The 16064-nt window shown below is 44.3% G+C and overlaps 1 protein-coding gene across 18 annotated transcripts in view; it reads left to right on the top strand.

Annotated features, from left to right (window-relative positions):
- FHOD3 (formin homology 2 domain containing 3) overlaps positions 1-16064 on the top strand; it is a 470560-nt gene that overhangs the window by 381635 nt on the left and 72861 nt on the right. For all 18 annotated transcript variants that reach the window (XM_023241882.2, XM_023241885.2, XM_045041338.1 and 15 more), the window contains one exon: positions 2474-2688. In XM_023241882.2, coding sequence (XP_023097650.2) covers positions 2474-2688 — 215 coding nt within the window. The remainder of the gene's footprint in view (positions 1-2473; positions 2689-16064) is intronic.

The raw sequence follows: 16064 nt of genomic DNA on the forward strand, positions 1-16064 counted from the left end.
TGACTATTGACCTTGGTGCCCCTCCCCCATCCCTGCCATATTTTAAAGTCTTTATAACTGTGGCAAAATACACAGAAGATCAAGTTTACCATTTTAAGCGTGCAATTCAGTAGTGTTAGGTATGTTCACATTGTTGTGTGGCCTGTCTCTGGCATTCATTTCATCTTGTAAAAGAAACTTTCCACCCATCAAACAAGTCCTCAGGCCCCCTCCCCTGCCATTTTTGTCTACCAGATAAACATCCTCAGGAGAATTCCTATGAAATCCTTGACTCTTCCCATGTCCCCCAGATCCTTGAGGATGACATCTAGGAGGTGAAGGGTGTGCAGGAAGCCTTGGAGCCGTATCCAGACTCTGAAGGAATAACCCCTGGAGTCCCCCAGAAACTGAAGTGAACTCTCTGCCCACACATACCTGCCACTCTGGCTGCCCACGGAGAAGGGGACCAAGAGGCCGGGGCCAGGGCTGGATCACCTGAAATGAAGGTCATAAATGGGTTGTCCTCTTGGCCTGAAGCCTTGGGCCTATGCAGGTCCCCTTGATTGCACACCCTCCCTTGCCTGCCCCTTTCTCCTGTCACAGAAGGCTCGGACTCAGCGTGGGGATGCCTCACAAGCTCCTCCTGGGCTCACGGCACTCCTGGCCTCGACTGTGCCACCATCTCGTTTAGAACATGCCTCCTGTTGGGATTCTGACTCTTGCCTTCAAGGTCACTTTCTTCCAAGATTCCATAGCCAGGTGGTTTTCCTTGCTGGTCCAGATTAAGTTCAGAAATACCTTCCTTTTGTCACCTCTCCTACCTTTTGAGAGGTGACATTGCTGACAAGAGAAGTCCGGAGTTCCTTCGCCCCATAACCGTGAGGCTCTCCAAACCTCGCCCAGACGTGTGTGTATGCAGACCCCTCACGCATTTTTTCTCAGAGATTCACCATGAAAGTAAGCTCCCTCCCTAAGAAGTTGAAATAGATGCGTCGGCCACCCTCGGCCCCCGCTGCTGCGGGTAGACCCCTGCAGCAAGGTGCCGCCTTGCGGGTTCCTCACTGCATGCCTTGCCTGCTTCCCCTGGGCCCGGCAAGTGCAAGGCGCCAAGGGAAAGAACAAAGGATGGTAATCTTCTGTTCTCAGAAATCCTATTATCTGCTTGTTGAGAACAGACACACACATGTGAAAAGATGACTAAATATGCCAGGCAGTAAATGTAAAATGCCATCTGAGTTGAATGGACTACATATCCGACATGAGTTCAGAGGCAAGGCTAAGATCACTTCCAGCTGTGGTGGTCAAGGCAGGCTTCGCAGAGGGAGACACGCGTGCGAGCCCGGCCTGCGGGGCAGATTGCCTCGGGCCTGGCAGGGAGCAGGGGTCCCCGTGGCAGACGTTGGGGAGCCACGCCCACATTAAGGATGCATGAAGAAATGCATGCTTTTTAAATGCATCCTTTTTAAGGGTTTCATATATATGCTCTGCCTTTCTTGGGCGCGTGAATCCGGAATGCCGTGTGTGGTGGGGGCTTTGGTGGGCTAGGGTTGGGGGGGCCTGCCCACCGGGAGGGACTGAAGAAGCAGTGAATCCCGATGGATCTGAGTGACGGTCTTGAATAACCTGTCTCAAAGTTTAGTGGTTGGTGAGACAGAAACCTGCTACAGCTGAATTCATAAATTCACTTCTGAACAAATAATGGTGGGTAAAATTAGCAGACATCTGGAAGAGGCACATATTTCAAAGTTATTTTGGTCTGATCTATAAAGCACACTATGAGGAATATGATTGGTAGCTGGTCTTAATAAACAGTTAGTGGGTTCTGCCTGCCTGAAATGCAAAACAGATGTATCTTTGTTCTTTTAAACTGACTTTGATGAATAAACTATATGTGACGTCAGGTCCAAGCTATTGGATGTCTGAGTCCTACTCAGAAATATTTTAGAATATAAAAAAGTTTCCATGGTCGACACTGGGAGAACAAAGCGAATTCCAGTCGCGTTGCTGTTAGCGTTGAAGCAGGTTCAGAAATTCAGAGAGGCCTCCGTCCAGCAACCCCTTTCGGTATTTTGGGGGCATTGTTTCTCTCCCCCACACCGAGGCGCCCTCCCATTTCACAGCTGCAAGCTCTGAGTGCGTGTGGTTTTCAGCTGTCACTGTTGGGGCTTTGTAATGGGCATTATTGCTGTTTTGCTTATTTGTACACATTTCCTAAAAGAGCAAAGTAGGATTCTGCAGCAGTGATCCAGTCTCTGGAGACTGTGTGATGTTGCCATTTCTCCCAATTTGTTTGGTTATGAATGATGCGGGGATTTTAATCATTAGCATCTTGGCTTCGCTGGCTGTTTTTGGCAGACTGGTCCTCCAGCCAGCCCTGTGCTGTGCTCTGTGCATCAGGAAACCAGCTCACTCTGCAGGTGTTTCATCCATAAACAAGCATCGGCCACGGGCTCCTCTTTCTTTTTACGGAAACCCTTTGGAATTTAACTTTCAGATACAAATACTTGGAGCAGTTGGCAGCCGAGGCGCACGAGAGAGAAGTGAGAAGCCGGAGCGCGAGCCGGGGCAGAGGTGACCTCTCCTTGGACCTGACCTCCCCGGCGGCCCCTGCCTCCCCCACCCCTCTGAGCCATAGCTCTCCTTCTCTAGACTCACAAGAGGCTCTTGCGGCATCATCCTCTTCTCTGGGAACATCTCAGCATCCCCAAGGTGAGTGCTGGGAGAGCAGAGGGAAATTAATGTTAGGCTTCTGGGAAGTAGGAACCATTACTACGTGCAAACTAGTACTGAGGGGCAACTAAGGGTAAACTCAGGGCGACTTCACTGCACTGATAAATTAGATGCCTTGAGAGCCACTTCTGTTAAAGCAGAATTGTGTATAATGGTTGTCAATGCATGGTCATTGAGAAGGAAGAATATTAAAAATAAGGCTTACTTTGCCATTGCTTTCTAAATCACAGGGTATTAACTTAGTACCCTGTAATTTGGACATTATTTATTTATTGGGTCTGCCCAATAAAGTGACCACTTTAAAATGTTCTTGCCCTAGGAATTGTCGGTCTGTTTTAAATTAAACTGATGGAGAATAAAATTAATCAAAGCCAGCAGAAAAAAAAAAATGTGGATCTGGTGGAAATAGAAATGTTGAAGAAGAAAAAAAGGAATATAGTAATGATTACTGGCACGTGGTGTGGCTGTAGATGCTTGTGTGCAGACAGAAAGGCTCTCGCTGGGGAAATTGTCTGTCATCTTAGCTTTATTTGGAGAGAAACAATATTGTACATTGCAGCCGGGGAGCATCAGCTGTTTTCCCGATTGCCCTGAGAATGGTGGGACCGTTTTCTTTCACATTAACAGAGACGATGGGTCTTGGGCACTGGCGTCTACAGTGCGTGTTGACGAGCCTGCAGCTAGCACTGTTCAATTTAACCGAGTGTTATGGCTTGCAGCCTGACCAAAACTTAGCCAACTGAAGACAACAGAGACGCTCAACTTTTAACTCTCGGAGGGCTGACTAAATATGGCGTAAAGCTTAATTTCAACAAGGCAGGACTGCATGACCTCAGCAGAACTGGATGTAACGGAACAATCTTGTCTGTCCAATTCTCCGCTGGCTCTCCGAGCCTCAGGGCTCATTCTGCAGAAGCGGGCTGGCTTCGCCACAGCTTTCCATCATGTCCAGTTCCTGCTGGTCCCTGAGCCATGGAAGATTGTCCCAGGCAGATGGCTCGGTCATAGATGAGTAATGTCGGTCTTAAAATACTGAGACTCTGAGAATCAGGAAAACAGACTGTGCTTTGACAGCTCTGTGCTTTCCAGACCCTGCCTGGTATCCTTGCTCTATCTAAATTGTGGTATTTCCAGAGGCGATATGAAAAACATTCCCCTGCAAAGCGACGGTTCAGCACTTAATCTTGGAACTTTTAACTCTAAGAGTCGTACCCACTCTTGTTTCCAGAATGGTTGTCTAAACTGTGAAATACAGAAGGTCCCCAGGCTGAGAGAGAAGTGTCAGTATCTATAAATATCGCTTGTCCTCCAAGCTTTTAGTCTCCTTGATGTTTGTGACAAAAAGACAGTTCCTCAAGTATTTTGTCCAGCTATGATCAAACTTGAGGCTGTTCTATCCAATTAAATGGGCAGAATATTTGCAACTCCAGTAAGAACACAGAAAACACTTATTTGGGGTATGTGCAATATGCATTGGGGGGAAATAAAGTTATTTATGTATGCTTTCAGAGAGATAAAGAGTACATGTCATTTTCCTCTATGGAGAAGGGATTAGTAGAGACTGAGAGAATGTTTGGCTGAAATCACCACGCGAGCATCTGAAATAGGAATATTGGGCTTGAACTGAGACACGATTACAAATTAATGAAATAGCACTGTGTGATGTTTGGGTTGTTTAAAAAAAAAAAGCAGGGGTTCTTGTGGAATCTACAAGAGATGTTCATCATAGGTTAAATAATTATCCAAAGCAGTTGGAATCAGCAAAGTAATCTGATGTCTATGTCCTAATACCTAGCTGAATTATACAATTAGAAATTTTAAACGTATAAGAAGACATGCTATGAGAGGATTGTCTCCGAAAGGTGCTGAGACTTCCTTCTGACTTGGAGACCTTTGCCCTATGACAGAAGTACAATGATGGAATGGCCTTTTTTTTTTTTTTTTTTTTTTTTCAGCCTGGCTTGTTATTCTTCTTTGAAACATTCTGCCAGCATCCCATTAATAATCTCTTCTTTTTTTACCAGGCCCCATTTTTAAATGCTCAAAGGCATTTTTTTGCTTAGCCCTAACATTTACAACGTCACAACATCTGGGGGAAGAATAAAAAAATATAATCACACATCCAGATGTTTGTCCTGCTCCAAACACCTGGCACTATGTGGTCCAAATGTGCCAGGGGTTGACTCGCTTTTTCATTCTCTCTGCTTGTGGAATCATACGATGATAATCTTCACTTTTCTGTCATGCTCTGCCCCTTCCTCCCAAATGCTACTATTTAACACCCACTCAAGCAACTGAGTAAATGGGGGAGATTGGGGGTAGAACCCACTTTTAACCGTCAACCTAGCCATTTATCAGGGCATCGTGGTACCCCAGTATTTGTGGTGGCGTGCACATTAACGCCACATGATCCCTTTGCTTCTACCCTTTCCCCAATATCTGCATAAATCGCAGCCTACCTTTCAGAGTTGTATTTTCAAAGAAAAGGAAAAACAGCTATTTGTTACTGAGTTATATATATTTCAGGATTAAAGGTCACTTTATAAGTTCTTTTATTGAAACTCCTTACTTGGATTCTGGATAATTTTTAATAGCAGAAGATAGGAAAACATTAAAAACTTCTTTACCTTTGCCCTTACAAAATATATTTCAAAAGAAGGGTAAATGTGAAAAGACCAATAGCATTATGTGCTATCGAGTGAGAACTTTCAGCCAAAAACCTTCCCAGCTAAATCTGCTGTAACTTTTGTATAAATTATGCCACTACCCCCACCATCAAGTCAATGTGTGCTTGAATTATTTTTCCATCTGGCCCTCTTGTGGCTCCTAGCAGATGTTTGTCCCAATACTGCCTAGACTGGTGATGGTCGGAGTATTTTTCCTCTGTGTGAAACTACCAGGCCCAAGTGAGGGACAAACACATGCATGTGTTCTCCTTTGCACTGGGCTGCAATTAATGGAGACATGTTACCCCAATTTAGGGAAACATGAAGGGCCTCTCTCTCCATCCATTGCTTTAATTAGCCTTTCCTTATTTTCACTGAGCCCTGATGGCATACATCAGAATATCTCACCAGTTTATTTCCTGTTACTTTAAGAAACCGATGTGTCAGGAAATGTTATTTTTGTTAACTAGAGGAAAAGGTGCAGTATTCTTATTGGGATTGAATTCTCTGATTTGACTCTTGGGGAAGTTTCTCTGAGGAGTAAAAACAATAATCTGTGTACCCACAAGTGAAGTCATTTTAGCAAAGTAACCTATTATCCCAGTGGGTGTCAGATCCGGGGAGCCTATTTCATGGAAACAGAATGGAGAAACCATTCATCTCAAAACCAGGTGTTGATGACGGTCCCTGCAGGGTATCCCTGTTAGGAACTGCCTTCCTCGGAGGCTAGAACTGTGTGGCTTTCCTGCCCCCTGGCTGGCACACCTGGGTCCATCCTAAGGCTTAGTGGAGAGAAATTACCTTTCCTATTAGAAAGCAGCTACTGTCAAGCACTTACAAGTGGCTTTTACCCACTAATGCAGCCAGGAAGGCTACATACTGGCTAGATTATTTTTCTTATTTTTAGCTCAGTTGTCTCTATATTGCGCACAGAAGTAATACTTTAGAGATGCATTTAAAAATTTTACCATGCTATATTAACTTTATGTCAGGGAAAAATAAGTTCATTGATTATTTTCTACCTGTACCTGGATTCCTAGATTATTTCCAAATATCTTACTGTTGGGCCTTGGAGATACAAAATATGACTGATGTGGCCATGGCCTACTCACCAGTATTCACTCAGAGGCATTACAGAAATTATTGACCTGCTGAACGGATTATTTTCTCTCACAGATCCAAGCATATAAAGTGCCGGTAACTAGGACTATTCCTCTAGCTTCCTTACCCTCTCACCTGGAAATAAAATGCAGCTGTATAGTAATATCATGAAATGTTCTGCTGGTTTAAATGAATGATCATTTTTCACGTGGGCGTCATTCATCATCACAGCTGTTGTCATTGTTCCTAGCCATTGACTGAGCACCTTTGTCACCTTCCTTGTGTGACATGTTTTGAGTCTCCTTCAGGTGTAGACACTCTCCTAAGTTACCCAATCCTCGTGGCAGAAATCAGAAACATCTGGTATCCTGTTTCCAACTGGCACAGTAGCAATGGAATATCATCAGTCATCAGCCTTATGCATGCTGGTTCCCTTGCATAAAGCTTTTGGACACCTCCAGTCCAGTATTTCACGAATTGGCAGGAAACTAGATTCCTGTGGTTCTGTGACTCAGGATGGCCCCACCTCCCCACACCTCACCTGACTGCTGCTACTTGATGCCATTTGGTCAGTGAGACAAAATCTCTCAGGAACTCTACCCAAGGCCAAGGCACCACCTGCTACACCTGCCATGGAATGGCTTTAAGAGCCTTTGCAAATCATTGGATTTTCCTGCCTTGCTTTTTCTCAGTCTCTAAAAATGGAAAAGGACAAAACTTTCCCTTTTTTCTCTTATAGAAAATGACAGTTGCCTGCAGTGTGTTTTCATGCACCGTATTTTATTTTATTTTACTTTATTTTATGTTATGTTATTTTATTTATTTTTGAAGTGGGGGAGGGGTGGAGAGAAAGAGAGAGTCCCAAGCAGGCTCTGCACTGTTAGCTCAGAACCTGACACAGGGTTTGAACTCAAACTATGAGATCATAACCTGAGCCGAAACCAAGAGTCAGACGCTTAACCGACTGAGCCACCCAGGCACTCCTCATGCACCATATTTTAAAACAGTTTTGAATCCTTTTGGAGTAAACCAAATATGAATCTTAAGTGTGCTTAAGTAAATACAAGGTACACGATGGTGTTGGAATAGTCGTTAAAGAGCAGTATTAGGTGATCAACATGGTACTTTCATAGGTGGCAATTAGGTATCAAAAACTCCAAAGGGTCTAAGGCTTGACTTGACTTTTAAGTTAGTAAGTCAGCCTGCCACAATTTTGTGGATGTGGGCACAAGACATGAAACTCCAGGGTCAGAGACAACAGACTTTGTTACTCATAGCAATAGTAGTAGCCAGAGTATCAGCATTTGTGCCATTTCTCCAAGCCCCAGTTCCTGCAAGGTGATGTGAATAGGCCCAAGTGTTAGCTTGGTATGATAGCTGCATACACAGAGAGGAACCTTGAGCTTGGGGACCCCAAATCTTTTATGTTGGGCAATAAATCTGTCTTCCCTTTGTCCCAGAGAGAGACATTATTTTTATCACAGTAAGCTATAAACCAACCAGTCTATTGCTCCAGGGGGAGACAAGGTCTCTGTCTTCCACAGCTATTTGCTATGCACACATCCTTGGATATCCCAGAATAAAGACTGTCACTGTCTCTGCTTATAAGACTGCAGAAACACAAGAGACCCCTGGAGAATTGTTTCCAAGCATTGGATTATAATGGTGTGTAACCAACATTTACAAATTTGCATCTTAAAATCTGTTTAATGGAAACGAAGTATTCAACTTTAGAACAGAAATTAGCTTGTTTAATCTTTCTTGACAAAAAGAACATCAGGTATTGCAAGACCCAGCCTGGAGCAGGCTCTGGGGGTTAATGAGCTTGTCTTCCTCTGGAGGTGCTAACAGGGAATCTGGAAAGACATCAGTGCCTTTCATCCGAAGTGGGAGCCTTGGGTAAATGCTCTCAGGGACATTCAGGAGACCTCCACAAGTAGGGACATTGAGCATCCTTCAGTGTGGTACTTTGAATTTCCAGAGTCATTGACTATGAACTGGGAAATAACAAAGAAGAATAACTACCTGGTTCCTTCTAGCATTCTTATCTGTGGTCAAGACCTTGATCACCACTCTGCCATCTCCACTTTTTCTTCCAGCACCCCTGCCCCCAACTCTACCCACCCCTACCTTTCCCCCACCCTCATAAGGCGTTTGTGCAAAATGGTACACTACTTACAGTGTGGCAGAATAATCGCAAATTAGCTTTCCAGCCCCTATGCTTTTTCTTTTTTTTTCCAGAAGGTTTCCCTTTATTATTTTTTAAAATACAATTTATTGTCAAATTGGTTTCCATACAATACCCAGTGCTCATCCTGACAAGTGCCTTCCTCCCTGCCCATCACCCACTTTCCCCTCTCCCACACCCCCCATCTACCCTTAGTTCTCAGTCCTTAAGAGTCTCTTATGGTTTGCCTCCCTCCCTCTCTTTTTTTTCCCCCTTCCCCTCGCCTATGGGCTTCTGTTAAGTTTCTCAGGATCCACATATGAGTGAAAACATATGATATCTGTCTTTCTCTGCCTGGCTTATTTCACTTAGCATAATACCCTCCAGCTCTATCCACGTTACTGCAAATGGCCAGATTTCATTCTTTCTCATTGCCAAGTAGTATTCCATTGTATATATAAACCACACCTTCTTTATCCATTCGTCAGTTGATGGACATTTAGGCTCTTTCCATAATTTGGCTATTGTTGAAAGCGCTGCTATAAACATTGGGGTACATGTGCCCGTATGCATCAGCACTTCTGTATCCTTTGGGTAGATTCTTAGCAGTGCTATTGCTGGGTCATAGGATACATCTATTTTTAATTTTTTGAGGAACCTCTGCACTGTTTTCCAGAGCAGCTGCACCAGTTTGCATTCCCACCAGCAGTGCAAGAGGGTTCCCATTTCTCCACATCCTCGCCAGCGTCTATAGTCTCCTGATTTGTTCATTTTAGCCACTCTGACCGGCATGAGGTGATATCTCATTGTAGTTTTGATTTGTATTTCCCTGATGATGAGTGACGTTGAGCATCTTGTGCCTGTTGGCCATCTGGATGTCTTCTTTGGAAAAGTGTCTACTCATGTCTTCTGCCCATTTCCTCACTGGTTTATTTGTTTTTCGGGTGTGGAGTTTGTTGAGCTCTTTATAGATTTTAGATACTAACCCTTTATCTGACACATCTCCAAAGGCAAGGGAATTAAAAGCAAAAATGAACTATTGGGACCTCATCAAGATAAAAAGCTGCTGTACTGCCTAAGTATGCTTTTTCAAGAGAACTCTTGGGGTCAGTGACCCTGCAAGGCATCTTATCTGCTTCTGAACAGGACATGAATATTTAGAGCCCTCTGAGGCTGGAACATCTTCTGAGAAAGCTGCCTCCACCAGATACATTTGGAAGTTCCAGTAGATTTTTGTTGACTTTTCTGATCGAGCAGCTCTTGGTCCTTATGTATCCTCTAGATAATCTCCAGACTCAGTGTATTATTTGGCTTTCATATTTTCTGCATTTCTCATCAGTATTTTCTCATCTTTTATCTCAGTCTTTCTCATCAGTTTGTTTCAGTCTTCTTACTGACTCTTCTTCTGCCTGACCCTTAAGTATTGGGTTTTTCCAAGGGTCCTTTCCTAGCAACCTTCTGTTTTTATGCCTAATCTGTGCCTGTTTTCTCACATCCTCACCTGTGATGTTTAACTACCTACCATGTGATAAAAATCGCCAGATCTGTATCTCCAGCCTTGGCCTTCTTGACCTCAGGACACATGTATCTAACCTCCTTAGACATCAGTATCTACTCCTCAGACATGTCACACTCAATAGGTGTCAGTTTGGGACATTCAGATGGGAGGGTCACCTGTCTCTCACCTGTAAAATCCCTACCCCCTAAACCTGCTTATACCTTCCAGTCCTCATCTATTTTAGACCATATCTCTTGGCCTAGTCATTTAAGCTGGAAGCATGCCTGTAATTTTTGACTCCTCCCTCAATGCTCACACCTGTATGCAGTCAATCACCTAGTGTTTATGGCTTCCTTTCTCTCAACTCAGCCCTCCCCATTGCCACTGCTTTAGTCCACGTCTTAACCATCTCTCATCTGGACCATTTCAGTAACTTCTAATAGACCTCACATCTTCCACCTTCTTATTAGCAACCCAATCCCCCCCCCCCAAAAAAAATCCTATCTATACCTTGTTTTAAACAGCTCTAGTGGCTGTCCATTATCTATAGCAAAAAGGTAAGACCTTATACAGCACTCAAGACTTTGATTATCCACTCCCTACAACCAGTCTTTTACCTCCACAACCACCCCTACATGTTATGTTCCATCAGCATCAAACCACTGTCAGTACCTGAAAGGTGCTCTGTTTTCTCACATGTGCTCTGTGCTTGAGAGCCCTTTTCCACTGGGTGCCCACTGGACTCTTATCCATCTTACCCATCTAGTTGAAGGATCTTCTCTAAAGTCATCTTTGATTCCTCTTTTGTATTTCCCTTACATCTTGTGCATACCAAGGATACAGGGGCTTATCTCACTGAATAGTCAATAAATGGTACCCCGTCCTCTTCCACTTTGTGTTTCCCAGAGGAGAGCCCATGCCTGCACTCACCTTTGTTATCTCCCAATGCTTGGAGCAGAATAGACATTCAGTAAACGTTTTATGAGCTAGAATGAACAAACAGCATGAAAAAAAGAAGGCAGACACATTACTCTATAGAGACAGCTATTTCCCCTATACCCAGACATTTATTACATGGATCATGATGGAGGACACATATTTGACAATATAGGCCACTCTATAAAGACCAAAGAATAGATGATGGTTTAATGTAGAAAGGGAACTTTTACAGAAAGTTGACATTATGTGGGCCATTTCCTTCTGAGAATCTAACACCAAAAGAGGAAGAAAAGTTAGAGGATGATTCTTGATAAATTGATAGTTAAGATATTTATTCAACCACCTATTAAAATACCCCTTAAGTGGATCTTTCTCCATTTTTTTTGTGAATTTATTTGCTAACAAGTTCAGATCAACTGAGATATTGACTAAGTGGATTATTGACTAGGTATAAATGAAGAAGAGTCAACTGTTTGGTGTGTGAATATAAAAGTAAGGTTTCTGGTGTATCCCGGTTGTAGGCCACCTGGTTCTGCTTAGGCTTGGTCAGACTCTCCTGGCAAGAAGATCTAATATTTTCTTTAGATATTAGTTGTTTTGATATCATAATGTCTCTTGGCTGGACCACTTTATCTTGAAAAATATTCAGGGAAGATATTTTTTCACATCTGACTTCCTGATGCCTAGCATAGTGCCTGGCATATCAATAAATATTGCTGGAATGAATGAGTGTTGCTACTAATTACATTAGAACATTTAATTACATTAGGACCATCTAACATCTAATTAAAAGTAACTAGATGCTGCTAAGCCTGAAAAAGTGAATTAAGAAAAAACCTCAAGTTCACTCCATTTATTTGCTAGCTGTTCTTACCCGGGACTATCCATTTTAGTGCTAGTGTATACTTTCCAAAATCACTGTTTTGTTTTGATGTCATTGATATTCTTGTCTGGGACTTGACAAGCACTAGAGGTGCTCTTGAAATGCATTGCCAGTTTGGAATTAGACCATTTCTTCATCCTTGAGGAAAGACTTGTCTTCCTATGTGCTCTTGTAAGAAAATGAGCATGTAGTTAACTCAGGAGCTCTACTAGCCCTACTGGGCATGGAAAGACAAATGGATAATGGCATTAATCATGTTTGACACTGGTTGAATCAAGACAAGATCTGTCTGATTTTGTAAGAATTTAAGCTCAAAGAAAGTCTTCGTATCCAGGGGTTGATATTTGAGGTTATATGGTTTGAGTTCAAGATAATGATAAGGCAATGATACAATACAGATAGAGAAATGATATAGGATACAATAATCTTAAATTGCCCTTTTTAAAAAATTTTCTCTTTATAGTGTGAAATAGAATCTATTCATTAACCAATATTAAAATAATTTGACCTGAAACTAGAGGCTTCTTTTTTGTCCTATATGATAATACAGTGGAATTTATATTCTATACATGTTTAACCAAGTGGACTCAATCAGAAGCATATTCTGAGGGGTAAAGGTGGGGGTAGTGAAAATTACAATTTGAATAGTGCTTCTAATCTTTCCCAGCATCCACCTCAGATGGAGCTTTCCATTGTGAGCATGACATGAGGGCCATAGCTCTGCTTTTTTCTAGAGTCATTCCTGACCTTCATGTGCCTTTTGTAGTATGAACAACTTGCTGGATCAAATGTGATTTTAGAGTATAAGGGTTTGTATTTGTTGATGACATAACCCACCACTACAAACCCAGTACTTTTTATGGCATTCCATTGAAGCTAAAGGAAATCCTTGATTGTTGGAACCATGAGAGTTGGTATTGTATCTATAAAGTGGCATCTTCCAAAATGTCCTTCCGAAGGTAATTTTGGCCATGTACGGTTTTCATTTTAAGAGGTAGCTTAGGCTGAATTTTGAGAACAAGTTGCTGCTAAATTTTGAAGGCATGCAAATTCACTAGACTGATGAATCAGTATTTTGCAAATGACAAAGTGGGTTTTTTGTTTGTTTTTGTAAAATTTGCGTAGGCTGAGTTTGAGCCCATCCTAATGAAACTATTCCTTTAGGGTAATGATTCTTAACACAGGACAATCCCTGCTACCTCCCTCACTCCCCCAGGAAACATTTGGCAGTGTCTGGAGATATTTTTAGTTGTCACAACTGAGGAGGAGGTGCCATTGGCCTCTAGTGCGTAGAGGGCCAGGAACGCTGTTAAACATCCTACAGCACACAGGATAGCCTCCCCCCTCCCCCCACAACCAAGAATTATTCAACCCCAAATATCCATGGTATTAAAGTCAAGAAACCCTGCTCTAGAGTGAATCTGAGCGAACGGCTTAGCAAGAACTGGCCCAACACCAAAGGCAAAGTCTAAAGAATTTTCAAAGTTGTGAGCTTTTTCTCGTGGGACCTTTTTCACATTTATGTGACTAAACCACAAGTTTAAAGTTGATGGTGTTAGTTATTAGCTCTGAACTGGGGAGGTCCCTGGAATGTACATGATTTGGAGCAACTATTATAGAATTGGCTGGCCCAGCCCTTGGTTTCGTAAGACCTGCCAGAGAGCCAAGTCCTGGCAGAGTCGTCGAGACACCATGACAGATTGAAATCAATTGAAGCCACCCAAAGACTTATTAAGTTCAGATCTTTCTACCAGCACTTTATCTCTTCAAAGAAAAATTGCATGGCAGGAGATTCCAGTCGGACATTCTGGATTCAGCTGTCAGGGACATCGATGAAAGCCGACCTGGAATGTTTGTGCACACCGTATGTTGAGTGTGTGTGTGTGTGTGTGTGTGTGTGTGTGTGTGTGTGTGTGTGTTTGTCCTTTGAGGAATGATGATGAACTTCTCCCTTGCAGCATAAGTCACCAACCTCACAGTGTAACATCGTGATTAACAGAGGTTCAAGGCCCGTCGGGGTTCAAATCCCAGGTCTGCTTATCGGTGAGGTCGGAAGGAGATGGACATGCTCAGAAGGTGCCTGGGGGCAGCCAGTGTAGGGACAGTTCACAGAGGTGTGGAGAGCATCACAGGTCTGTCAGGTGGGGAAGTGCCCAGGGACTAGCAGCACTGGGAGACTGTCAACACTACTCCCACTTCCAGGCCTGGGGGAACTTGGTTAGTGCCTGGGACTGGTGAGAGCTGTAGCCTTGGGAAGGAGCCCATGGGACAGAAATAGTGGCCTGACAATCTCTGTCAACCGGAGGCCCCACATGAAGAGGGTGGAGGCATAGTCTAGCCTCTCTTTCCTCCCTCCTGTGCTGCTACCTCCCAGAAGCTGACCTCTGTCACACTGAGAGGGAGCCAGCCTCCTGGGGCACAGAGCAGAATAGAAAACGGGTCTGGAGGAGCAGCCATGAGCTTCCAGCCTACTGTGTAGCCCTGGACAAGTTGCTTAACCTCTCTGGACGTGTGTCCTTATTTTTCACACAGGGACACTAATCATCCTGCTGGTGTGAGGGCTACACAGGGTGATGTGTATGTGGTTCCTGGGAGGCACCCGTGTGTAGAAGGTACCTGGTACCTCGTGTGCAGGGCCTGGCGTCTAGTGAAATCTGGGGGACCAGATGAGGAGCTGGTGCTGGGCTTTTGGAGGAGCAGAGAGCAGTAGCTGTTAGGAGTCCATGTCTGCCCTGGCTCACTCCTCAGGGTCTACTCTCCCTCCTCTCTCTCCCGGTTTTGTGATCTGCACGAGGGAAGTACCAGCATCTGACTGGGCACCCTTTTATATTCTCTCGACAGTAGCACTGGAGTTTTCCCTCTTTCCCTATGGTTCTTGCGTTGATGGGTTCCAATCCGGTTCCTGTGCCCAACCTCTCTGTCCTGCAATGTCTGTGTTCTTTGGATAGAGAATTCCCTTCAGTGTGTGCATTCCGGCTACGGGTTCTTTCCCACAGCATTGGCGACAACCGGGTTCTTCATTACTTCCTTCTGAATATACTGGCGACCTCTTCAACGATTTCTTCTGTATTAAGTAAATTGTCCATTCCTGTCTCTTTTTATACAGTTTCATTTTGATTTTTTTTTCTCCTCTCCCTGCTCTGACCTTAACATTTAGTTTAAAGCTCTCTGAATCAGGTCAGTGCCGGTTCTGGCCAAATACATTTTTCTGGCCTTTGCTAAGTGCCTTCTGGCAATGCCAGGATCCCATCAGTCTGCTCACTTAGGATGTGGTCCAGGAAGACAGGTCCCAGTTTGGGATGCCTTTTGTGTTGCCAGGAGTTTCTTGCCATGTCCTCCCTTCACTTCCACACTCGTGCCCACTGCGAGGAGAGGGGTAACCTGGCACCTGGCACAGGAACTTCTCAAATCTCCTCTCCTTGGCCCAGCCCCAGAGATGCGGCAGATCTTTACGTCCTTCCTCCATCCAAGGTGATGGGCGGGTGTGGCTGGTGAGAGATGAGTGCGGGGTTCCTGGCAGCTCCTGACTTGTAGGTTTGGTGTATTGCAGTCACTTGTGACCCTCCTTCAAAGACAGGGCTGCAGGCATGTGCTTGGGAGTGGGTGCCCTGCCCCTTCCTGCCCAGCACCATGGTCTGGGCCTTCACTGTTCCCTCCTGGCCTCACTTTCTGAGGGCAATAAGAGAGGCCTCACCACAGAGGAATCTTGAGGAGACAGCATCCCACGCTCCCCTCAGAGGCTGACACGCCACCTGTCCCGGTGGCTCTTAGATTGGAAACAGCTTCCCACTGGCGCCATGTTTTTATTCATCATCTTCTCTTGAGCCCCGGGGTCTGGCATTCGTCTCTTCCTCCTCAGTCTCTCTGTCGTCAGGGTTTGCTTTCTGGACTGTTTGCTCCACGCTAACAAGGAGCTTCACTGATAGCACCAGACACGCCTCAGCTGTCCCACTGGGAGGTGTGGTCTGTCTGTCTCTACCTGCAGCAGCCATCACTGCCCTTAGAGTAACATCCCCCCTTGCAAGGCCCATTACCACAGCCATGTGGCAAGACAGCTCTCATTCCTCCAGTGTCCCCTGTGCTCCTGGTCTTTGCACATAC

The sequence above is a fragment of the Felis catus genome, chromosome D3 (assembly GCF_018350175.1).
Source record: "Felis catus isolate Fca126 chromosome D3, F.catus_Fca126_mat1.0, whole genome shotgun sequence".
NCBI classification, from domain to species: domain Eukaryota; kingdom Metazoa; phylum Chordata; class Mammalia; order Carnivora; family Felidae; genus Felis; species Felis catus.